General features: G+C 38.9%; 2 protein-coding genes across 4 annotated transcripts; both read right to left on the reverse strand.

The window, feature by feature from the left end:
• Positions 1-253: 253 nt before the first annotated feature.
• LOC146462601 (spermatogenesis-associated protein 6-like) lies at positions 254-7,365 on the reverse strand. Of its 3 annotated transcripts, XM_085085451.1 has the most exons (12): positions 7,246-7,364; positions 6,974-7,114; positions 6,718-6,766; positions 6,417-6,464; positions 5,726-5,847; positions 5,078-5,197; positions 4,266-4,575; positions 3,400-3,749; positions 2,595-2,677; positions 2,019-2,108; positions 1,345-1,400; positions 254-640 (listed from the first exon to the last, which is right to left on the reverse strand). In XM_085085451.1, the coding sequence occupies exons 1-11, from the start codon at positions 7,291-7,293 to the stop codon at positions 1,385-1,387; spliced, it is 1,377 nt and encodes a 458-aa protein (XP_084941577.1). In that variant the 5' UTR covers positions 7,294-7,364; the 3' UTR covers positions 254-640; positions 1,345-1,384. The 3 variants fall into 3 exon arrangements, with proteins under 3 accessions (XP_084941577.1, XP_084941576.1, XP_084941578.1); XM_085085450.1 differs by lacking the exon at positions 1,345-1,400 and having other exon boundaries at positions 7,246-7,365; XM_085085452.1 differs by lacking the exon at positions 2,019-2,108.
• Positions 7,366-13,601: 6,236 nt separating this feature from the next.
• On the reverse strand, positions 13,602-23,945 carry LOC146462602 (transmembrane protein 59-like). The gene is made up of 6 exons (XM_085085459.1): positions 23,760-23,945; positions 23,465-23,573; positions 21,967-22,064; positions 17,424-17,691; positions 16,714-16,892; positions 13,602-16,191 (listed from the first exon to the last, which is right to left on the reverse strand). Exons 1-6 carry the CDS (start codon positions 23,931-23,933, stop codon positions 16,057-16,059), a joined length of 963 nt encoding a protein of 320 aa, XP_084941585.1. The 5' UTR covers positions 23,934-23,945; the 3' UTR covers positions 13,602-16,056.
• Positions 23,946-23,974: the final 29 nt, after the last annotated feature.

A 23,974-nucleotide genomic window follows, 5' to 3' on the forward strand; every position in this document is an offset into this window, starting at 1 on the left:
AAATGGAATAAAAAATCATGTTAATCCAGGATTAGCTTAATAGGGATTTCAACAAGTTTGCCAAGGAGTGAAAAATTAAGAAATGTGACAACTACACTGTACTTATCCTGTTTAAAGAGAAAAACTGATCCAATTCTGTTTGTTTGGTTCTCTTTTCTTTTTTTTTTTTTGGCTTTTTTTTCTAATTTTTGTGGGGGTTTTTTTGTTAGTTTTTCTTTTTCTTTTTTCTTTTCTTTCCTTTTTTTCCCTAGATGTATTGTAAAGTATAGATCTCAATAGCATCTATCCATTGCTGAATGTCACTCTCTTCCTTCTGTTATAAGGAACCTACACGAGTAGGTACCAATCAAAGTAGAGGGGGCAATGCCATACCCTCTTTTCTTCAGCCACGCCCTCTTTCTTGGCCTACTTTATTGAAACCAGTACTAATCAACTGATCCAATTTTGAGCCACCGTCACTTGAGTTGTCTTTTGTGCTTGTAGCTCAAGATCCTCTCAACGTTATACATTCTTTGCTTTGTTGTAAAGATCTTTATACATCTCCTGTAAGGAGCTATCAAAAACAGCACGGTGCGAATGTCCTGTCAACTCTGACTTCCGACTAGACCAGAACTTGTCGTGCGATAGAGGCACAGTAACACTGCAAAAGGCAAATGAAAATAATGCTCAATTATAAAAGGATATTGTTTATACCACATTAACAAAATAAAATAAATCTTAAACATCTTGAATCTTTAAAACTTGACTTTGTAAAAGTTTGAATCTGATGTCAAAATTAATGGTTCAGGAAAAGGCATATACCTGTATGGCCCAAAATGACAAGAATATTTTAGAATAACATCTCTACAGTAACTGGCAGTAGCCACATAGAGCCTCCATCTCTAATACTTAGTCTTGGAGTCAACCCTTTCTCAAGTAGATTTCTTTGTAGAATGCATCTCAGGGGATCTTTGGAATGCCCACAGTTTAAATACCCAATCAAAGAAGAGCAATGGCAATTATATTATGATATGTCATACCCTTTTGCTGGAAAAGAAAAAAAAACAAAAATATATCTACTAGGGATAGGATTGACCTAATAATAGGTTCAGGTGACTGGCCATACATTACAAAATGTATGACATGGATGCAAATCATCAAATCTTCAACTTGCTTATGATTGCCATGTATGAAACAAAAAATATCCTACATAGAATTTTGAAGTCTTGTAAAACTGATGTGTACTGGAACAAGTAGCCACAAAAAAAATGTTTGGAGCTGTCACAGGAGACAACATTTGCAGTCACATATAAAGGAAAATCAACAGTTTAAACTGGGTCTATGATCAATAACATGTATTTTCACCTTCATGCAGGACAACAGCGAATTCCATACAACTTGCTCATCAATAACCGCGCAAGCTGAAAATTTGACACAGAAAAGAAAATTGATAGATTGAACCTAACAAGAATTGAACTGCCATTTGTTCACTAAATGGAAAAATGTAACTTGTTGGAACAGACCCTATTGGTGTCTGAATTGCTTCAGTTATCAACTCTGTTGATATAACCCATCATTCCTTTCTACTCCTCACTGACGCAGCACCACAGTTTCTTTAGAAACCAACCCCTTGACCTAATATAGGGTTTGGGGAGTTCTTGGACAAAACCTCAATCCAAAATTCTAAGGTCACTAATATTGCGAGCTTGCACTTCTGTCGCTACTAGCCAGATACCTTTCACAAAAAATTAATAGATTTTTTAGTTTTCTTCTCTGTTTGTGACCAGACAGTGTCCTGAAAACTCTACAATCTAATTGGTACCAGGAGCTGGCAAACATTTGCTATCTTTTGACCATGGTCATGGCAACCAAAAATGCTAACTAGTGAGCAAAGGACTTAGTGAACATAGCCTGCGGCCTTGGACCTTGCGGCAGAACGCAGGCACAATTTTTTCCTACAATATATGGACCTCCCGCTTGATAAATAATCAATAGGTATTTGCTAATGAGTTATGTGTTGGTGAGATGTTAATGGTTACCTTCTATCTAGTCTAGTTCCTAGTGTGGGGTGCTCAGGGTCTTCAAATGATCTATCAAGTGATTCAAGGCGGGCATCATTGATCTCAGATCTGTAACAAGATGCATTCAGTCTCATTATTAAATACAGCTCTGTGTAGGCCATTTGAAATACATTTAGCCTGTCTGTACTTTGTTTGTTAGTTTTAATGATTACAGAATTAATCCAAAGTCGAAAAAAGAAATAGACATTGAAATAGACAGATTGTAGACATTTGAAAGCTTTTGCGATTGTTATAAGGAGCAAAGAAATAATACATAACGAATCTGAATTGAAATGAAGTTTTTTTAGAACAACTCGTCCGGATTTGTAAGTCAGGCGTGAGAAATTGTCCTCAATGCGTGAGATCGCTGTCTTTAGTCCACAGGCGTGAGACTCACGCATAATGCGTGAGAGTTGGCAGGTATACTTAATTGTTAACTTGTGAGCACTAACAGAGAACCTTGAAACTTGAATCTGGTATCGAGAGTACTTAATGCATGGCCATGCATGGACGACTTTAAAATGCAATGCTGATACTCTGTAGATCTCACTGTACCTTAGTTCCTGTAAGGATAACAGACTGTCAGTGTCATCGTCTTCTGTATCAGACATCTCTACAAGTTTTCTTGAATGGTACGGCTGAGGAAAGATCGAATAGAAATCAGCTCAATTAACATATGATTTTCTTTAAGTATGTTGGATTGACAAGCAGGCTTAAATAATTGATTGATTTGTACAGAAATCAGTTGTCAATGGATTCTCATAACAGCCAAGGTTTTACCAGATTGGTGTCAAGGCATCCTGCCCGTGCTAAATTTCAAACTGACACAAACAATGATTTTCCATCATGTTTACCAACTCAAAATAATAACTACAGTGTAATTTGGGTGAATTAGGGGCACACACACTGTATTTTAAAAATTTGAGCCTCTAGACTGAAGAACATGCACAACTTTTTGCCCCATATCTTGATCCTTTCAATTTACGCTGTGCATCTTTTTGTGTATCAGACAAAAGGAGAAACAAGAAGTTATTTGCTCATCCAGGTTTTTGCCTGCTCATTCTTCTGCTTGTGTCTTCGTTTATATTTCTGTTTTGTTTGGTTGTTCCTCCATTTGCCCGGCTCTCCTTGCCATTCATGTCTACTTATCATAAATTCAACTTCAAACGCTTTGTACATTAAGTAACTGAAGATGACAGAAGTCTCTGTCGAAACATGTTTAGCAAACTTAAAAGTTTTGTCATTTTCTTTAAACTTTTAAAGAATTGAATTCTTCAAAAGATGTTTTAAAATATTACAAAGAAGTTCCTTTGTTTTTTAATCCTCATGCTCATCAAGCTGTAGACTCAGAAAGACTTACTGAAACAGGAGAAGTATATCTCCCAACCAAACTGTCAACGCGGCCATCAATGTCTCGACTAGAAGTTGACAGGTATGATCCGTACCCATTTACTTCTCTTGGAAAGATTCTCCTGCTTCTTGGTATAGGCTCGCTATATGCCCTTGACTCATTCAACAGATCATCGTCCGGTAAATGGGGCCGTGGCCTTGGCGGTTCAGATGCGAAGCTGGTGTAGGCAGGTGTTGAGGTGGTTCTCCTGTGTGGTCCATAACCAAAACGATACTTCAGGAAGTCCCTGCCATAGACTTTGAGGTACGCTTGGCAGACTACACAGTCTTTGTGAGGGACTCGGCAGTCTGGGCAAGGAGCTACAAAAGAGAGACATGACACAAAATTAGAAGTGCAGCTATCAAATGAATGTTAACACTTAAAGGGAGGGAGGACCCAGGCATAAGTGGGGCAACTGACTACTTGGAAGGATTCCTGATCATCAAAAACATTCAGCATAATGGCCAAAATAATGCATCAGTTACACTAATTCTCTCATTTTGGACAATTATTGATATTTTCCGGGCCTAAATACTCCAATGTCAAGAGAACTGAACTTTATGACAGAGGCTATCTAGGGGCCAAGTGTCATGGCTCAATGGGTGACATCACATTTTGATTGTGTCTTCTGAACGACTGTGTACGACACTGGGAAAACTTAGCTTCCAGATTGCCCCTCCCCTTCCCAGTCACTTTTTTGATACCTAGATTTTTGTTTTGGTTTACTGGCTTGGGCAAGTGAGAACAAAAGGGCACTTGGTCCAGTTCAGCAAGAAATTTATTTGTCCCAGATGATTGGAAAGGATTTTATGTAGCCCTGTATATGGTATTCTTACCAGGGTTTCCCTCCAAATAAGCAGTTCTGCTTCTTTGCCGTGATCTTCCAGGCTTCAGGAAGTCTCTCCGAGATATGATCTTCTCATCAGCCTTCCCAGCCTTAAATGGAGGTCTGATAGACGGAGTAGCCGACTTTGGTCGACGTGTTGGAGACAGAGACCTTGACCTTAATGTCACTCTCCCGTCATTTTCTGGTCGCCGTGGACACTCGCATACGCAGTGGTGTTCCTTAGCGTAAAGACTATGACTATGGTGCCTTGGAGTAGGCGTCAATATAAGTTCTTCTTCAGTTTCTGAGCTGCCTTCAGTCTAAAAAAAAGAGAAAAAAAAAAGAAAAAGAACTTTATACAATGTTATAATAATTTATAGACCTTTGTCTGCATTAAAATTAGCCTCACTAACATTGTTCTTGAGTTCAATATCAAAAGAAAATTTTACCTTGTACAAGGCTGGTGAGGCTAATATGAATGCAGAGAAAAGAATATTAAAATATCATCCATTTTTGCATCAGGTCAATAACATTAATTTATATTTATATTTATATTTATATTTAGTTGGTGAATGGAGACATTTTAGGATGTCATCTCCAGCCCACCTTTCTATACAACACAAACCCATTCATAATAACCTAGTAAAGTACTGTTAGTAAACTTCAATTCGTCTGAATGACTAGTGACCCAGACTAACAACTGTAGTTGAAAGGACCAGTGAGGTGAAGCATGCTGGCTAATGATAAGCTAAAAGTTAATTGTATTTGATATGTACTCTTATAATTAAGTTAAGTGTTGACTATTCAATCTTCCTTTCTCACCTCTGAATCAGCCGTACTTTCTTCATCATATCGGACACTGGTAAGTTCAGCATAAGTTCCAGGAACGGTAGTTTCTTGTATTGTAGAATTTGAGGAAAATTCCAGCTTTGGATCGATTCCCTAGAATTTCACACAACAGCAAAGAAGAGGGTTATTATATTTTGGGGAAGAACAGCCCTCTCCAAATCTAATGGAAGCTAGTGATTTGGCCACCCCACAGACTGATTTGTGGCTTAGTTCACTCTAATTTTACCTCAGACCCCTCTACACTTGCAAATTTCTGTGCCAGTGTTGGGTGACCAGAATTTTGAAGTGTAGTTGTTTTGTCCCCCCTCCCCTCCTCCTTTTAATTTCTTCTACTGTCCGGTTAGTGTGACAGGTGCCTGTTCCTTTGCATTGGGGCTCATGGCTGGGTTATGGGGTTGTGTCAGCCATAGGGGTGTTATTATCTAGGGGCTGGCACCCAACCTCCACAAAGCGATTCAGTTGTTACTCAGCAATAAAGTTATTGCACTATAATAATTATAGTAATTATTATCAACATCTGAGAAGCTGAATGTGGGCATACAAAACCATATGAAAAGTTGCTGTTTTGAGAAAATGACCTTGTGATACTTAGTAGCAGTATGTATAACAACACCAACTTACAGTAAAGTGTACTGTTCTGCTTAACAGTAGTTCTCGCTCGACACCATCTTTGCCTGTAAGGGTGGGTGTTGGGTAAAGAAATTCTCTAGCCGATATCTCATATCGGGCTAGCACTTTGCCTCCTTCCAGAACAAAACAAAATGAAATAAATTAGGAATTACTGTGTGGAGATATGATGACTACTATGTATCAGTTTTTGGCAAGTTTCACTGAGTGGACAAATAATTATCACTGGCGATAGTCTTCTTTGCAGCCATTACTTAGATTTTCTTCTTATGTGTTACACAATAGCCAAATAAATTAGAGCATTCATGTGAATTTCTCTGTTCCAAAATTGAAGGATTATAATGATTAATTATTAATTTAATGGAGCTATTAAATTATTTCTGATCAATTATTTGAGGAAAGTTCTAAGTATCATCATTATTCTGAAACATTCCCTTAAAGGGGGTGGGATTGTTTAAAGAAAGGGCAACAGCAGCAAGCTTAACAGTTCGTTTGTAAACCATAACACCAGTCAGGAGTTTCACCACCAGGTATTACAGCAGCTGTGAAAAGCCATCAGTAGCTCAATAATTCTGCTTAATGGCCTTTGACCACATACTTCCATGTAACCGATAATCACAGGAATGGTACTCAAATATTGAAAACCACTCTACAGAGTTGAATATAGCTGTACAAATAGCCTTACCACGATACACGTCTGAGTACTGTACCAGTTCAAACAACACATGTTCATCTACAAAATTTAAAGAAATACAAAAATTAATTTTTGAGAACCAGCTTGACTTTATCTATGAGATTTTTAGAGTCATCTGACCATTACTTTGATCCCTTTGTCTTTTGTCAATTTAATTTGACAGCTTTGGTACAACAGACAATGATTACTAACTACACATTTGATATGTGACAGACAGACAGTGACTTGAGTAGAATCACTCTAAAACTAGACCAGACTAACATACAATAAAAAGCTTTCAAATTTTACTTGCCTTCTAAAATCCCCATGACATGTGTTGGTTCTCGAGCATTCACAAAAGTCTGTATTTAGAGAGGAAAAAAAGAATACTTATTATATTTATTTTTGCATCACAGCGCAGCATGATAGATCATGAAGCTCGAATAAATTAGTCTTGTCTGCCACGATAAATTATTGATTCCTAGCAATGGCAAAAACAGCCGCAAACCTGAATCTTCTCTATTAAAACCTTTCGTTTATAAGACTTAATTAATCTATTTAACACGTACCCTCTCAAAGTACATTCGCTCGTTCAAAGCGAGAGGAAAGCTTGCAAACACCGATTTGGTCCGCTTTGTTTGGCCCAAAATACAAACTGACAAATAGAGCATATTCCGGTCGTTTAAATGTCTTGTCCCTGGACAGGTTATCTGTAGAAAAAAGTACAACAAATTGAGAAATAAACTATATACACAATAACGAAAAGCCTCTACGCTTAGTACAGTTTCCACACTTGCAATGATGTGCTTAAAATTGCGTTTAAAACTGTTTGACCTCTCACCTGGTAAATGTCTAATTCTACTGTGCAAGTAAGAGCTTTTCGTGGCATATTGAGGGCTTGAAGGTGCAAAAACTAACAAGAAATTCTACACAAACTCAGAAGAAAGCTTGCTGTCAAGGACGCCAAAGAGAAAGCTGCTAGTCACCAGGCCTCCTCCTTTGGATTGGGGGCTTCCGCTGACTAGGTGTCATTGTAGTCTAACAATTTTGATCTCGCTCCAGGCCCCCCAGAGGATAAAATCTTTGGGACAAAAAGGGTTCATGTGACTTACGGGGCTGTAGGTGGTACGCGTAGGGGAAATATGGATTCGATAAACTAAACTCCACGGAATCATTTTTCAAAGGACTCCATCTACGTGTGTAACTACTGCTAGGATAGTTCATGAATATCCGAACCTACTCACCTATAAATTTCTTGTGTCCATTTGTCAGTAAAAATCCCCCCCATCCCCGTGAGCCCCGAAATGGGCTTAGTGCTGGCGTCCCTCGGGTCCATCTCTGAACCGCTGAGGGACCAATATCCTTCTTCCAACCCTTGACCGTTTTCCGGAAGAAGTGCCTTCCCCACTGTCTTTCTTTTCCAGGTCTTCAGATGTTGAGGGCGACGTTACAGTGCTGCTTTTGACCCGGGATCGTTTGCGACGAGGTGCGCTCTCCTCTTTGTCTTCCTTCTCTTCATTTTCAGATGTTAGGGGCATAACCAAGATGCTGCTTTTATCCCGGGATCGTTTTCGTGAAGGTGCGCCGCCGTTCTCATTGCCTTCCACCAAGATGTTGCTTTCATACCGGGATCGTTTTCGGGAAGGACCACCGTTCTCATTGCCTTCCACCAAGATGTTGCTTTCAGCCCAGGATCGTTTACGAGAAGGACCGGCACCGTTCTCGTTGTCTTCCTCCAAGATGTCAATTTCAATCTCATCTTCCCAGTCTGGATCCTCAGGTGTTAGGGGTGTCACCAAGACGATGGTTTCAGACCAGGATGGTTTTCGGGAAGGAGCGCCATCCTCAGGTGTTACAGGTGTCGCTACCGGCGCAACAGCAGCCGCAGCTCGCTTACGCTTAAGCTTCTTCTCCCTCTTATCTTTGCATGCAAAGCAGCCCTGTAGAAAAAAACAGAAATAACTTCAAATGAGACAGAAAATGTATAGATGGTGATCGATCAACCTGTTCAAAGCTAAGGCTCCACTTTTCACCACGAGAAACAAAGAACTTGGCTTAACCTTGACAGTGCGAGGACGCGGTGATGTACCGTGTAGCACGCTAGACTACGATCGAAAGACTCTAGAGCCACTGTTGAGTCGAGGTTAGGGTGGTGTCTACATTAGCTATTTGTTTCCTTAGACAAGAAACGTTACTGCCCTTTATCGCTCCCTATGCAGCTGGGGATAACCTTTTAATGGACTGGTGGATGTTTCAATGGAATAGCAAGTTAAGCTCCAGTCGCATTGTTCACCTTGTATGAAAGTGCGTTTTAACATTTTTAGAGTTAAACAGGATACCCAGCTATCTAACTGATATGCGGACCATAACTAGAATCTCCGGCTAACGATATGTCAGTCAAAAATGTGTGATTTTCTAATGCTTTGTTTCAGGCCTTCACCCTAAAATATGTCTAAAATTGTTCCCGGAAAGGTAAGTGAGAACACGTGTTTCTTCTTACCGCAACGTGTTGTTCATCCTTCTTGAAAGAATACCAACGCTCAATACAATCAGCGCGAGTCTGAAATCAAAACAAGGTTGAAATCACGTGAGACATATTTAACAGGTTTCTATTTTGGTCTGAGCTTCATTGTTTTGAAATAACTGTTGTATTTTGACTAAAGAACGTGGCATGAGTATTTCATTTACATAAAGGGGTCTGGAATCTTTGATCGATACCAAATTAATACTTCTGGGAATCGCGAACCTACTATGCCCCCCCCTCCCCCCCCCCCCTACCCCACTTCTCCGCTACATATTAACCACGCGCCGTTCCTTTTAAAGATCCCGTTGTTGTTTGGTAACCAATTGCAGACCTCCTTAAACTCAAAAGCAATATAAAAATTGCTTAATCTCGATAAAAAAAACTCTCCTTTTGGGTGTCTCAATCAAGGTCACTTGTCGGTCTCGTTCCAAGTCTCCCAGGGGACGGAAAGAGGAGAAACCAGAGGTTGCCGGGCAATTAGGATTTTAGGTCAATTTTCTTATTATTTACCTTTCCATGCATCTCCTCAGCTGCTTTACCAAAGTCAAATCTATTCTGTGCAAGCCTGTGAATATACGAAACAGAACGCATTTTATTCTCTTCAATGTTACTTGGAGGTCTTACCGTCCTGTTCCCTCACTTGTATTGCACTGTCATTCGCACTTTGGGACGCGCTGACTAATTCCACTTTTTCTTTTGTTTTAGCGCATGGAATAAACTATAACTCATATATAATTGTAAATAATTCATTCACAGATCTCGCGAATCTTAGGCTAGCAGAGAACAAACGCTTCTTTCAACGTTACTACTACTGTTCAAAATGAACGCGATCACCGATAAAGAAAAGAACGAGCAACGGAGCGGTCAGTTAATCTCGAGCCCAGATCTCCCACGGTCATTTCCAAACCTGCAGTGACATGTGTCCGTACGATTTTAGAGTTCAGCTACTTACAAGGAACACAGCCTCTTCTCCTCTACTTTAATCCACAATCTCAGCTGTCTTTCTCTTCGTGCTTGCTCTTCCCCCACAGGATCCACGATAAGCTCTGTAAATGTAAATGGAAAGGAAATTCATTAAGACTAAGTTGACCACCATCCCTCCCTTAGTAACAAATTACTCACAATCCTACCCGTTCTTAGTAATACTAATTACACCCCCCCCCCCCCCATGAGTTCCAAAAATTACTGATCCCCATTTCAAGTCTTGCAAAATCCACCTCCCCCCCGCCCCGTCCATTTTATTTTGGTCCTACAATCTACTCACCTTCCCTCAACTGTAACTGCGCTCTCATTCTTTCTCTCAGCTCAGGGTCCGCATAGTATTCTGGGATATCCGCCTGGTTGTCGGTGATATTCTATTGGGTGAAATAATAACAAGGAAAAGCTTTTTTTCCATGTACTTCATTGCTTTTAAACATTTAGATACTGGTAATAATCTGTCATCGGTTTCTCTTCCAACATCGGAATAGTAAGCTCACACGGTTCTGTTCAAATGGCCCACTGTGGGGCATGCGCATTTGTGGATGGTAAAAAGAGTCACTAAATCCGTTAGAGAGTCCACTAAAATAACCAAAAGTCCCTATAAATGTCCGACTTGTCCAACCTCCCCCTCAAATAAGCAGTATAAGAATCAGTAGTAAATTCGTTTTCAAGACCTTACTGAGACACCCCTTGCGAGACCAACCTCGCTTTAATTAACCTTACTATCATTCCAGAACATTCGATTCGGTGCCTGTCGCCTTTTACGCGCGCAATCGGTGGCCTCAAGTGTGAATTTTCCAGCTTCCCCGCCCACCTCCCCAATTTTCCCACCCTCTTGCTTTATTTCCCTTCCCCTCCGCCCACGCGCCCTCTACCTTGGCTTTAAGTAACCAGCCACTATACCTGGGCCAGTGGGCTGGGGACAAACTCAGAGTGTGCGGGTTCCTAGTCAATCTCGTACCCACAGTCCTCAGGCACTTTGACCAGCGGTTGGTCTCCTGGCGACCGACCACTGGCCAAAGAGCCTGAGGATTGTGGTTCCCAACTTCCCAGCCGGATAAAGTGGTGACAATCCGCTGACCGAGGAGCCCGAAGACTCTTACAAAGGTGGAAGATAAAGAAGACACCAAAAAACGAGTTCAATACCTTCCATTCCATGTAAGGCACCGGCAACTTAGTATATTTATCTTTGGTAAATTTCCGCTGCAATCTCCAAACTCCAGCGTCATCGCGTTTGTCTTCTGCTGGTAGCTGTAAAACCATGTCATCAATTTCTTTCAAATCGATGGGGTTTTTTCTGTAAAAAAAAGAAAAAAAAGAAAATCAATATGAATAATTTGATCGAAAACTTGTCTCCATTTTCACGCTAACTTCTACATCAAAAGCCGACAATTTTTTAATCTTGGGGGGGGGGGGGGGCATACTGAGTGCCATTTTGCTCGATTCGACGCAAATGCGCAAAACATACATTTAACAACGCGCATGCGGTGTACGATAAAATGCGCAATGGACAAAAGCGCACAGAATAAATTATTTGCTGCAAACGTTGCAAGTAAGGCTGCAAGCATTGCAGCAAATTGCAGTGCAACAGTGTTGGTTCTTTTTTAGTGAGTCAAAACGCACAATGTTTTCTGCAATGTTCCTGGGAGAAACTTGCAAACGCGTAAATTACACCACAGCGAAATCTCGAAAATTACACGCAAAATATACTTACTTCTTAGCGATCCGCTGCCGAACTCGGACTGGTAAATGTCGAACTCTCGCCATTTTACTCTGATTTGATCAGTAACAAAAAAATTTCGCTCGAAACGATCAAAATAATCTCGCCTGCAAATAACGCAAACTCGACCAAAGCCGTTTTATTTACGAACTGTTACCGCGGTAACTTTGATTTTGTCATAAAGAAAAAGAAACGTCATTTGTTCGAAAACTTGAGCGCGCGCTGGAATCCTGTGCGCAAATTCCTAAAAGCATACGAGAAATCGTTTGATCCCATGTAACCATTCTGCCTTCAGTAGTATGTGCCAATCTTTAACCGAAGAGAAAATTAATATGCCGACCAAAGTCGCAAAGAAAAATATTAAAACAGCCAACAGACTTTTAATAATAATAATAATAATAATAATAATAATAATAATAATAATAATAATAAATACGATATTTTAACAGGGAGCCCACGTCACAAAATGTGGTTTTCAGTGAGGCCCTGCATAAATCTAACGTAAGAATACAAGAAAAAAAATTACAAATATAGCTATCTGAAAAATAAAAAGTAAAAAGGATAAGATCGATAAAAGAGTCTACATGTTTCTAATAAGACGTCTAAAAACTAAAAAATTGGAAATGTTCCTAATGCCGTCTGGGAGAGCGTTCCAGTCATCTACCGCATGACAAATAAAGCGATGCTGCCCCCATGAGCGCTTTGATTGTGGCTTACAGATGTTATTACTAAAACGAGTGTTACAATCATGGATGTCTTTAAAATGATTAAAATTAAAATTCCAATCAATCAGACCATTCAAGGACTTAAAAACTAAAAATAGGCGATGAGATCTTCGCCTTTTTTTCAATGTATCCTAGCCAACTGGCAAAATTCTCTTATCTCAGCGCGCTGCGCCATGTACTGACTAAAGTGCGCATAATTCTGTTAGGACTGATGTTGGTCCAGGATACAGGCTTCAAAGTTGCGCACAATGTAACTGTAGCCAGCTTTTGAGACTTTGGCGAAGATTAAAAACCTGGGGAGTGGGTGCGCATTTAACAGCAGAGGATTGGGGGGGGGGGGGGGGTGGAGGGAATGCTTGCGCAATGAGTCACTGTACACGTTCCAGTATCGTTGTACAACATTTGTACAGGTAATCACATTATTTCGGGTGGAATTTCGAGTAAATAAGCACGAGTAAATATTTTCAAAGCCTAATAAAATTGCATGAGCCCGTGCTTGTTTATTCCAAATTGCAAGAGAAATATCATGTGATTATTAATAGCGTTTATGGAAAAATTGCGAGATAGCCTATCATAATTATGCAGAAGCCTTAAGTACTTCACAAACCTTCTAGTTATGTTGGAAAATCTTCGGAAGTCGTTGGGTAATCTTCAGAAATCATCGGAAGTCTTCAAACACTCTTCGGCTATCTTCGGAAGGCATCGGGTGACCTTGGGCGATCTTCGCAATACCTCGGATGACCGTCGCCATGTTTTAGAGTTTGTTCGTATTTTGACTTCGTAAATCGCTGTAATTCGCACTGAATTTTCCTTTTCTCTACACTGAATTACCTTTTTCTTACATCGTGTTTCCTGAAAACTACATTTTCGGGATCGAGAATTTTTTTTTTGATGTATTAGGGTTTTTACCCCTCCCTCCCCCCTTCAAATATTCCATAGTTGCTCTTTTATACAGTACAGTGAGCCTGCCTTGTCCCCAGTCGCTCACTCGAAACTGTCGCGGGTGGTAGAGGGTGCGCGGGGAAAGACGGGAAGGTGAAAAAAATGACTTCATTTGCCACCACTTCGCGTTTCTCCTTCCCATAAGCCCCCGCTTTGCGCTTGTCCCCATGCTCCGCTAGCTCGTATTCGCATTAACTTACAAAGCGCAATTTTCGTTGGGTTATCTTCTCGTGTCCAGTTGCAAGATTTGGTGTATCAAGACATTTTATTGCAAGGGGAACAACTCACGAAAAAGACAACGCCTATTTCTGCTGGTCAATAAAGGTTTATTGAACCTTACATAAATATAAAACCACCTTCTATGTACCATGAAATTCCAAATACAATTCTCAACCTCGTTTCCAGATTCTGGGAGGCACGTGACCAGCCCCAACTCTCTCTGGGATGTAAAGAGGATAGAGGCCCTGGAAATGAGGTTCATATTAGCCCTGCACTTCTATTCATTCAAAGGACCTTTTTCAAGGACTTATTTTTAGGGACACGGCTGCCATTCACCAGGACAAAAAAATCTGACCCTTTGCTGAACTGACCCCAGACAAATCCTTTTTGGCAATAAGGCCAGTGATGAAGCCGCAGAAAGAAATATTCCTTGAAAAATGTTTTTTGAGACATAATTTACCTGTACTTTTACCAACGAGGAAACTCTTTTGCAAACCTTTTGGCTAGACAAAATTAAAATTCCCTGACTTTCCACTGTCTCAAAGGCTGAAAAACGTAGAATTTAGAATTTTCTCAGTCACTTGACACAAAATTCCCCGACTTTTTCCTGACCTTGAAAAAAATCTGTGTTTCCCTGATGCTGTAACCCTGCAAGGAGGGCTTCTCATTGGAGGGAAAATTTTGCATTTCAAACTTTGTCAGGTTTGACAATAAAAACTGCGTAACCACTATGCTAACAGTTTAAAACAGTGAACCTAGCAGCCTATGGGCACACCGGTATATTCAGGAAGGCAAAATTGTTGGGAGCTTATCTTCAGAATTTTATGGTACTGCCCCAGAAACACATTGCATCTGCTAAACCTACGGTAATTAATAAGAATAATATAATTATGAGTACTTAAAAGTTAAAACAATCATTTCCTATATACAAGCTTTCAATTGAGCTACATTATGAAAGAAACACATTTTTTTCCATTAAGTTTCCCTGTATTATAACTTGTGTCATTAATAATCCCAGTTTGGAAAGCCTAACTTTTAGCTTGTTTGGTTTATCAACAGAGTTGACAACTAAAGGTAAATTGGCCACTGTAACGAGATTCGACTGCTGACGTTCGAGCATTAGCCCTATGTCAGAGTGAATCCACATTCACATTACTCTGTTACTTCGCTCATAGGTAAATATATATATTTTTATAGACATTTAATGTCTATGCCTTAAACTTACTTCAAATCTATTACCCCACGTTACAGTTGAGAATTTCCTATGCAGTAATCACCCCCCAAAATCACTTCACCCACGTTGATGAAAATCAAGACTTGACTCAGCTTTGTGGAATTCATTTGCAATTGTGTCAACTTAAGCTATTTACAGAAGAAACCTTTGATATTCTGCTATGCATCATACTTTTTACTTTCTCCAACAGTTAGATTACACCACAACCTATTAAAATTTTGCAGGGTAATTGGTATTATTAAAAATTGGATCATTGTATAATGCAATTCCAGGGTTTTGATTGGCTTAGCGGCCATGGTATATGAGCCATTATACCATGCCGGAGAAGTAGCGACCATAAATAATTATTGTTTTCTGGTTGCTCTTGAAAAGGAAATCAGCAAGGCCTACCAATATTACTTGATTTGTTTTAATAAAACAATTATTCCACTCGCGCTTGTTGGATATGAGGTGATTATAGCCAACTCGGCGCTACGCGCTTCGTTGGCTATCTATCATCTCATATCCAACGCGAGCTCGTGGAATAATATTGTTAAGTGTTCCAGTTAAGATGAAGCTACACTACAATGATATAAATTATATGTAACTAGTGCAAGTCCGTGCAAATAATGTACTATAAAATTAATTTAACACAACTGTAAATAATAATTTGTTACTAAAATGAGAATAATTTCCATATTAGAGATTTTCCAAGAGAAAAGCAAGAGGCTGACAACCAAGCAATGAAAATCCCAGGCATAAACAATGTGTCAGTGAGTGAAGAACCCTGGGTAAACATTAAACATGCATTTTATTGAGAGAAACTTTAATTAGTTATTCCAACCGAGAAAAATCAGTTGCCCCAAAAGTTTGCACACATTCCATGTACTTCTCTAGAAGTTGACATAACTTGCTAACTTAACTTTTGGCATTTTTGGGAGTCTAGTTACAAAGGGTATTTAATAAGTTGATCAAAAGAACTTCCCCAAATTGATACAAAATTCCCTGACTTTAACCTGACATTGAAAAAAAAATCGGGTTTTCCATGGTTTTTCCCTGAGTGTGGCAACCTTGTAAAATGCTCATACTTTTCAGTGGTGAAATTTACTGGTAGGAAGCTGTACATACATGTTCTTACTGTACCACCCTACCATTTCAATATCGTTCTCTCCTTGATACTGAAAGAAACACACCTTTCTGGCAAATTCTTGGAATGTCCCAAAAAGTGCACCCTGAGTATAATTACATGAAAAAACCTGCTTATACCCTTAAGTTACATGTTCGTCCCTTGAAGAATACTTAAAGTTCATCAGCAAAAGCAATTCACATCACAAAGTTGTTGCATCAATGTGCACTTTCACAGGGAGTGGTCCTGCATCATCTTTCTCATCAGCTTTTACTAGCGGCATCTTCTCCAACAAACCGTCTTCATCCAAGAACATGAGTTCACCAACAATAGAAGCCTTTAAAAAAACATAATCATTGGAAAATTAGCAAGGATACCATCCACACAGAGATTCCACATTTCCGACATAAAAATAATTTAGCAAAAGCAATTCACATCACAAAGTTGTTGCATTGAGATGCACTTTTAACAAGCAGTGGTCCTAATAAATTCTTTTACATGAATTCAAAGCATCCAGGATGCACAGTGAAAAGAAAAATAATTCTGTTTTGTGCCAAAAAAGAACCTTGAAAAATTTTTGAGTGATTGAAAGAAACTTGAGGATGTTTGTAACATAAAATTAATCACTGTTAGTAAATGGTTTGAACCCAGTCTTGAGTCATTTTATAAGTAGGTAAAATTAACTATGATCATCCAGGTGAATTAGTCCTCAGAGGTCCTTTAGCTGCTCAAACCATTGCAAGGATCTTCAACTTATAACTTTCAAAATTCTTTGCATTTAATTTAATTTAACTATGGATTGATATTGTAAGGAGAATATAGACATTGATGTTGGGATTCAAAACATAGCAATCATTACCTTGCTCTTTTCCTTAGGAGCTGTTGTTGCTGTCGCACAACAGAGCCACATCAAGAAGAAAATGGACAGGAACAAAGTTGACGTCAACAGCCAGAAAGGAAGACCGGACCGTTGAGAAACACAGTGCAACCACTGACGCCCTTTGTGAACAACATCGCTTGAATAGGATTCATCGTCATCTGAAAAGAAAGGAAAATGCACATGCATATACATGTAGATCACTTTATTTAAGTGTCAATGTATCGAGTGCAGAACACCATTTGGGGACACTCTCCAGAACAAATTGGAATTTGGAAATATTGGCTTTTAAGGAGAGGGGGGAAACTGGAGTACCTTACCCACATACCAAGTTTGGTTACACTTCATTGCGTAGTAACCAGGCTGTGACCTGTCAAAGTCCCCAAATTCCATACAAATGTCTCTAATTCTGAGATGGCGTCCCCCAAAGCCATACAAAGCTTCTTAGTAATTTTTCCGATTTTTGAATCCTTCTACATGGTTGCAATCAAACAACAGAACCTCAAACTCAGTAAACTTACTAATTTCAGTGTGATCTTTCTTGTGATGGACTCTAATTTCGAATTAAATGAAAATTTAAAAACTCATCCCCCCTCTCCATTTGAACTCTGGAGTGGGTGATAAGGTATTCAAGGGACAATTTTTGTACCTTGGATCAAATCACAAGCTAACAAAAGTTCTTCATATCTTACCAGTGTAATAGCTACTGCTTCCTTGTGGTTCGTCATTCTCCACAAAATTTACTTCATCATATTTTGGAACACTGATGAACTCCCGCGGCTGTTCATTAACTTCCACTATGATGCTATCACCATCGCCATAGCTATAATAATAAGTCGATGACATCCTATAATAATAACCCACTCTGTTCATAAAACCGTGGCAGTACTTGCTGACATCTAGCACAGGGTAGAGATACACCATGTATGTACGGAAACTCCACTGATCTGGCATACTTGCCTGAAAATATGAAAAACAAGGGTCTCAAACTCATTAAAAATCCCTTTATTTATCTGTGAGTGTCAATGTATTTAGCACAGAGCACTAATTGGGGACACCCTCCAGATCGAATTGGAATTTAGAAATGTCGGTTTTGAGGATAGGGCAAAACCGGAGTACCCGGAGAAAAACCTCTCGGAGCAAGGACGAGAACCAACAACAAACTCAACCCACAGAGTGCTCTCACCACTGCGCCATCCCTGCTCCCTTCAATCATAACAATATTTATTAATTATTAAACAAAAAACAAAGGAAATCACTATCAAAAGGAGGTTTGGAAATGTGATCTTAATTATCATAAAATTTGGTGAACTTTAGCTTTGAATTTCTCCAAGAACTTTTTGAGAAGTTACATAATTATTAAACACTCGAAAGAGTGTTGACCTGATTTCCAAACACCTCAAAGTAAGTTTAAAAAAAAACTTTTTTAAATCCACTTCTCAGTGTTTGGAAATCCCGCTCTTTCTTATGTATAAAATATTACATCAAAATAAATCACAGTTACTTCTCAAATCAGAGCTTCTGATAATTTGCGGAAAAAAAGTCAATTTTGCGGGATTTTTGGAGACAAATTCGCGGTGAAAACGGCCGATTTCGCGGGAATTTTCGGGGCAAATTTTCGCCAAAAAACAAAGAAGAAAGCCAAGAAGAAAGATTCTAGAAAAAAAAAAGATATATTGAAAGGATGTCAAATTCAGGGCAAGAAAGAAAACACAAAAGTTCATCCAACACAGTTCTCAAGGCCTGGCGCACGCTACTGGTGTACACTACCAAAAATCGAGCTTCATTTTACTTTTGTGAAATAATTTGAACTCGGATCAAATTGAAAATTGGCACAGACTTCAAGTTTCTAGACTGCTTCCGGTTGGAGGAATGTGTTTTCATTGAAAGGTTTTGTGAAAAGAGAAAATAACGTCACAATGGTGAAAAATACGACTATTTTGAAGGCCACGCGTAACATTTGCAGTCTGATCGGCACATTCTTTAATTTCTCCGCTTCAAGTCATAGAAAACAAATCTGCTTTCTCCCAAAGTAAAAACAACTTATGAGTTTTCATTATCTCCAAAACTGTGTCTAAGAATGAAAAAATAAGTAAGTTATAGTAACAAACAGCAAGGGAACTGATTATTTACCTTCATCGTGAGCGACGAGGTCAACTTTTTTCAGACCGTCTTTGCTGAATTTTTAGTCCTTACTGAGATCCAAATAAAAGACATTCCAAATGCTCATAAGTTGAGCTTCCATTCTAGGGTATTGTTTTTTAATTTGGAGAACTTGTCCTTAAATTGCAATATAGTTTTCAAGATCAGACTGTGATTTTTGAGACCGAAAATACAGTTCGGCGTGCCTTAGCGCGAATTACGAAATCCTGAATGTGCCACAGCACAAAGAGGTGTGCATAACCTGTGCATAAGTTGTGCCTAAAGTGTGCGTAAAGTTGTGCCAAACTGTGCGCTGGGTGTGCCAAAACTGTGCCTAAGTTGTGCCTAAGTTGTGCCAAAGTTGAGCTTACGAGTTTCGCCTTGTGGTCGACCTTTTGCTGCTTTCGTGAAGTGTGTTTTTGTTGATTCATTCTACAATGCTACCTTTGTTAAAAGACTGATGAGGCATTTTCAAAAACCTTTTAATCCTCTTATCTTCGCAAGAATAAGCGAGGAGAACCTTGCAAAAAGACAATCAAAATAGTGTACTGTCGCTTGAGGAGCCGAAAAATGAAACCGCAACGCACGCGGGGCGGCCCGCAATAATTTGTTTTAGCTTTACCGTTCAAGACAACATTTAAATCACACGAAAGAAAACATTTGGTGAGTATAAAATTTTAGTTCAGTATAGGTAATTTCAATTTTCAAGCGTAAAACTTGACAATCCTTTCCGCGGTTCAGGAAGACGCATTAATTAACTAGTCTTTTTTACAAGTGTCCGATTACATGAAACGCGATTTGTCCTGTGAATAAACAAATTACAAGATATTTATACCGCTCGGGTTCATAGTGTTAAACTTCTTAAATTAGCTGTGTTTCGGACTCTAACAAAAATGTAAAATGCTTTTACTGATGGAAAAACACAAATCCGATCGAGTTCCAAATCGCTGTTTCATCAAATTAAATTATCTATTCAAAACAAAATGTGCTGTTCATTTCATTGTACATGTACAAGTTGTACTTGTGGGAACAAACTCGTGCTGAATTAAGAACTCTTCCACTTTCCGTTATTTTAGGGTTAATGGTAAACTATAACTAAATCCCTGCAACTGTCAGAAAAATCGAGAGCTGAATTTTTTTGCTTTCACTAAATTTATTGCTAGGTACCGAAAATGTAAACAACTGATAAACCGCAAGCGTTTTTATTTTCCGTAAAATTTTACATAGTGTTAAATATAATGTTTCAAGTTCAAATTAAACGCGTCGGTCACAGACCAGTTCTTTATTACTGAAAAATGTGCACAAAATGTGCCTAAACTGTGCCAAAACTGTGCCTAACCTGTGCCTAAACTGTGCCTAAGCTTTCCGAAAACTGTGCCACAACTGTGCCTAGAATGTGCCTAAACTGTGCATCAAAATGCGCTTACGCACCAAAATCTTGCATGCGCCAACGCACCAATTTCGTGCGTACGCATCATGTTACGCTCGTGTACACCAGTAGCGTGCGGAAGGCCTCAAGGCAATTGCACTTGTTTCGAGCTACAAGAAAAACATACTAAGCTTTACCGAAACGCCCAGCCGGTTAACCTCCTTTTTCAGCTGCAATTAAGAGCTGAACACAGCAATGCAATAAATTTCTTTTCTCTCCTTGGTCTCTTGTGTTGCTTTGCAGTTTACAAGGCAAGATTGTTCGTGATCGAAGGTTCAAATCCATTTGTGAAGTCAAAACATTGTTGTGTCTTCGATCGTGTCCTGCACGTACGATTAAACATGTGCCTGCATTACTACAGACAGCAGTTTCCTTTTCCACTCCGTATAGTGTCACTGGAAAGTCTTCTCATTTCTTGTGCCCAGTTTTTCGCAACATTAACCTAAGAATGCCTGGTAGTTATGGTACGTTATGTTTACCCGTGGCAGTGACGAAATTTCAAGATAAATTTGCATTTATGGAAAGTAAACAGCCCCAGTAGCCAAGATAAGTTTCAAATATGTTGTACCGACATGTATTTGGTAGGATTTTTAACAAATTTCACGGTATTACGCGTTTTTATGTGAATTTCGCGGGATTCCGCGGATATACCTGAATTTCGCGGCTCTGCGACCGCGCGAAATATCGGAAGCCCTGTCAAATATAAGTTGACAGCCTTTTGTGACATACTTGAGCACGTGTAAGATTAGATTAATAGAGCTCTAAGTCCATGTACAATTCATGTATCTCTTACTGTGCAAATATACATGTAAAAGACTCCTTAAGAGACAAAAGAATAATGTCAACTTGCTGTCTGACATTTCTTTGATAGGACAAAGCTTAATCTTGCAAGATCAACATTTGGCACAAGTAACCCCACTTTCAAAGGGACAACATTAGAAATGATAGATTGTGGAATATTACATGTATTCCTTGATCATTCTCATCATTACGTTACTTGTTTAAAATAACAACATAACTGTATGTTACACTTTTCTTCAAGCTTTGTCTATTTGATATTTTAGTAACCAAATTTATACCTGCCAACTTTTGCTGAGTCAAATACGTGAGATTTTTGTCTCGTCATGACCAGGATTTCCGAAAACGTCCGAGCCACTTCCGAAGATTTCCGATGATTTTCCGAATACTTCTGAGCGTTGCCGAAAATGTCCAACGATATTCTGACGACCTTTGAACACTTACGATTCGAACGGATTGTAGACACTTGAAAGCTTTTGTGATTGTTATAAGGAGCAAAGAAATAATACATAACAAATCTGAGATAAAATTAAGTTTTTTTAGAGTAACTCGTCCGGATTTGTGAGTCAGGCGTGAGAAATTGTCCTTGATGCGTGAGATCGATGTCTTTAGTCCGCAGGCGTGAGACTCATGCATAATGCGTGAGAGTTGGCAGGTATACAAATTGTATAAGCTACTCTGAGAGCTGATAGCGGTAAAAAATGTTTAAGTCACACAATGACGAAAACATGGGTTGGTAGGATGAAAATCAACAGGGAAAGCAAAAAGGGGATGGCCAGGCTTAGCTTATGATTTTAAATTAAAGAATGAATTATTGCCCTTAAGCTTAAATAATAACCTTGCAAACTAATAATTTAATTACTTGCCTTCAGGTAGGAATCAGGCAATTGGATTACATCTTGAGATTTGCATCCAACGATACAAGCATAGCAACTTTCTTTGTCCTTGTAACTTTCCTGGCAGCCTAAAAAAAGAAAAAAGACAAACACCTTTTGCCATTACTGTCAATTCTCTCTCTGGTTTGGATAATGAGTTTTTCATGATGGGAGAAGGATTAGGGGAGGGGAGGGTGAAGAAACAAGGGAAAGGGTTCCCTTTTTCCTCCCTCCCCATATACTAAGGGTACTCCTCTCTAAAATGCACTGTCATCATTGAGAACAGCAATATCCATTTTAGAGGTGTCTTTCTTGAAGACCATTCAGATGTAATAAGATCAGTGAATCAGCAATGAAAGAGACAAACACAAAGTATCCATTATAGAGAGCTCACATCTTGGAGAAGTATGCTAATAATATAATGCATAAGAGAGTCCTCTTTTCTGTTATATGCAACATAACTGCAGTACTGAGTGGCAAGGGCCAAGCCCTCTTGCTTCTCAGGGAGGTGCTGGTAAAGCCCGGAGTAACACAAACAGCGAATAATTTACTGTACAGCTGTAGATAACAAAACTGTCATCTGGTGGTACAGTCATTAATTTTAAGAGGGCTAGAGGGTGGCAAAGGGAATTTTAATGAGGTAGAAACAGCTAGATATATTTTGATGGTGTGGAATTCAGACTTTTTTCCAAGCTAACATATTGTGCAGCACTAATTTCTTTTCTCTTTGGCAATTGCATGATGATCACATAAGTGAAAAGTTAGGGATGCTTCACAGAAAAAAAAAATTACTATAAATTTGCTTAACTCTGAGTTTTACATGCACTTACAAATGAATATTGCAGTTCAACTTGTTTATGACAGTTTGACAGTTTTATTAGTATATATTATTATTATTTAATATTATAATCTTAATATATTTTTAAATTGTAACATCGACCCCCTAAGCGATCTTGTCTTTTACGTAAAAGTTAGAATATGGGATTGTACGCAGTCCGATTTTATATATTTAGAAAAAAGACCAGCTCATTTTGAAATGTGCTACGAAATAGGGTCCATATACAGAAATTTACGAGTAGTTTCTATCAACCAACATTTATTTTAGATGAAACGTTCGATTCAATTCCTTCCGCAAACACATGGAGGCTGGTGGCGGAAATATCCATTAATAGCGAAAGCGAAAGTGGTGTATGGGCGAATGGGGAAATGATAAAAAAAAAATGTTTATATTTCAGCCACAACAATATCTAAGCAACAGAAACTAACGATGAAAAATTCGTGATCAGTAGAAACCCAGTTGACAATGAAACGAAGTACGCATAATTAACATGTATAGAACCTTATACACGTTTTTAAATGAAATTCTGAACTGGTCAAACTTGTACGGTCACGAATAATTCGAACAAATTTCTGGTACGAAGCAAAACATGAACAATTAAAAATAACCAAATAATTCAAACAACCAACATCACTAAATTAAAGAATGTACCTGTTATGCATGCCTGGGTAAAATTGGCCCCTTTCGAACTGACGCCAGCTTGCAGTTGCTCGATGGCTGAAAGTCGACACCCTTGTTTACACGCTTGCAATGGCTGCTCCTGGTAATAAACATAGGAAAATATGATAACAACTTTAACCTTTGGCTTGTTGAGTTAGAAAGGAACTTTTACTTGTGAAGTTTATCCGCGAGTTTTCACAACGAAGGACAGAACTCGATATTAAGCTTATTTATATCGAACACAACTTCTGGACAATATTTGAGCTTATACGAGAAATTAACCCACCTTAGGATACGTATGTAGCGAGTAGCTTCGTTCGCAAGTATTTTTGCAGCCTTCTAGGATACCTGAAGATTCATCAGCAAAGCTCTGATGCGAGATCGAAAGCAAAACCACGAAAAACAAAGGACACGAACTCGCCATTTTCTGTTTGTGTTTCTCTTCGGAATATCGATTCATTTCATAGTCACGTGATTTAACAAGGAAAACAGGTTTGGGGT

Source organism: Pavona decussata, unplaced genomic scaffold (assembly GCF_977016875.1).
Source record: "Pavona decussata unplaced genomic scaffold, jaPavDecu1.1 SCAFFOLD_186, whole genome shotgun sequence".
Taxonomy (NCBI): Eukaryota; Metazoa; Cnidaria; class Anthozoa; order Scleractinia; family Agariciidae; genus Pavona; species Pavona decussata.

Coding starts and splice junctions, on each gene's coding strand:
- LOC146462602 (XM_085085459.1), bottom strand. CDS start 23,933: ATGAATCGATATTCCGAAGAGAAACACAAACAGAAAATGGCGAGTTCG. Junction 17,692..21,966: donor TGCCTGATTCCTACCTGAAG/GCAAGTAATTAA, acceptor TCATATTTTCAG/GCAAGTATGCCAGATCAGTG. Junction 16,893..17,423: donor AAGCAGTAGCTATTACACTG/GTAAGATATGAA, acceptor CTTTCTTTTCAG/ATGACGATGAATCCTATTCA.
- LOC146462601 (XM_085085450.1), bottom strand. CDS start 7,293: ATGCCACGAAAAGCTCTTACTTGCACAGTAGAATTAGACATTTACCAG. Junction 7,115..7,245: donor TAGAATTAGACATTTACCAG/GTGAGAGGTCAA, acceptor TTTTTTCTACAG/ATAACCTGTCCAGGGACAAG. Junction 3,750..4,265: donor TTATTTGGAGGGAAACCCTG/GTAAGAATACCA, acceptor TCTCTTTTGTAG/CTCCTTGCCCAGACTGCCGA.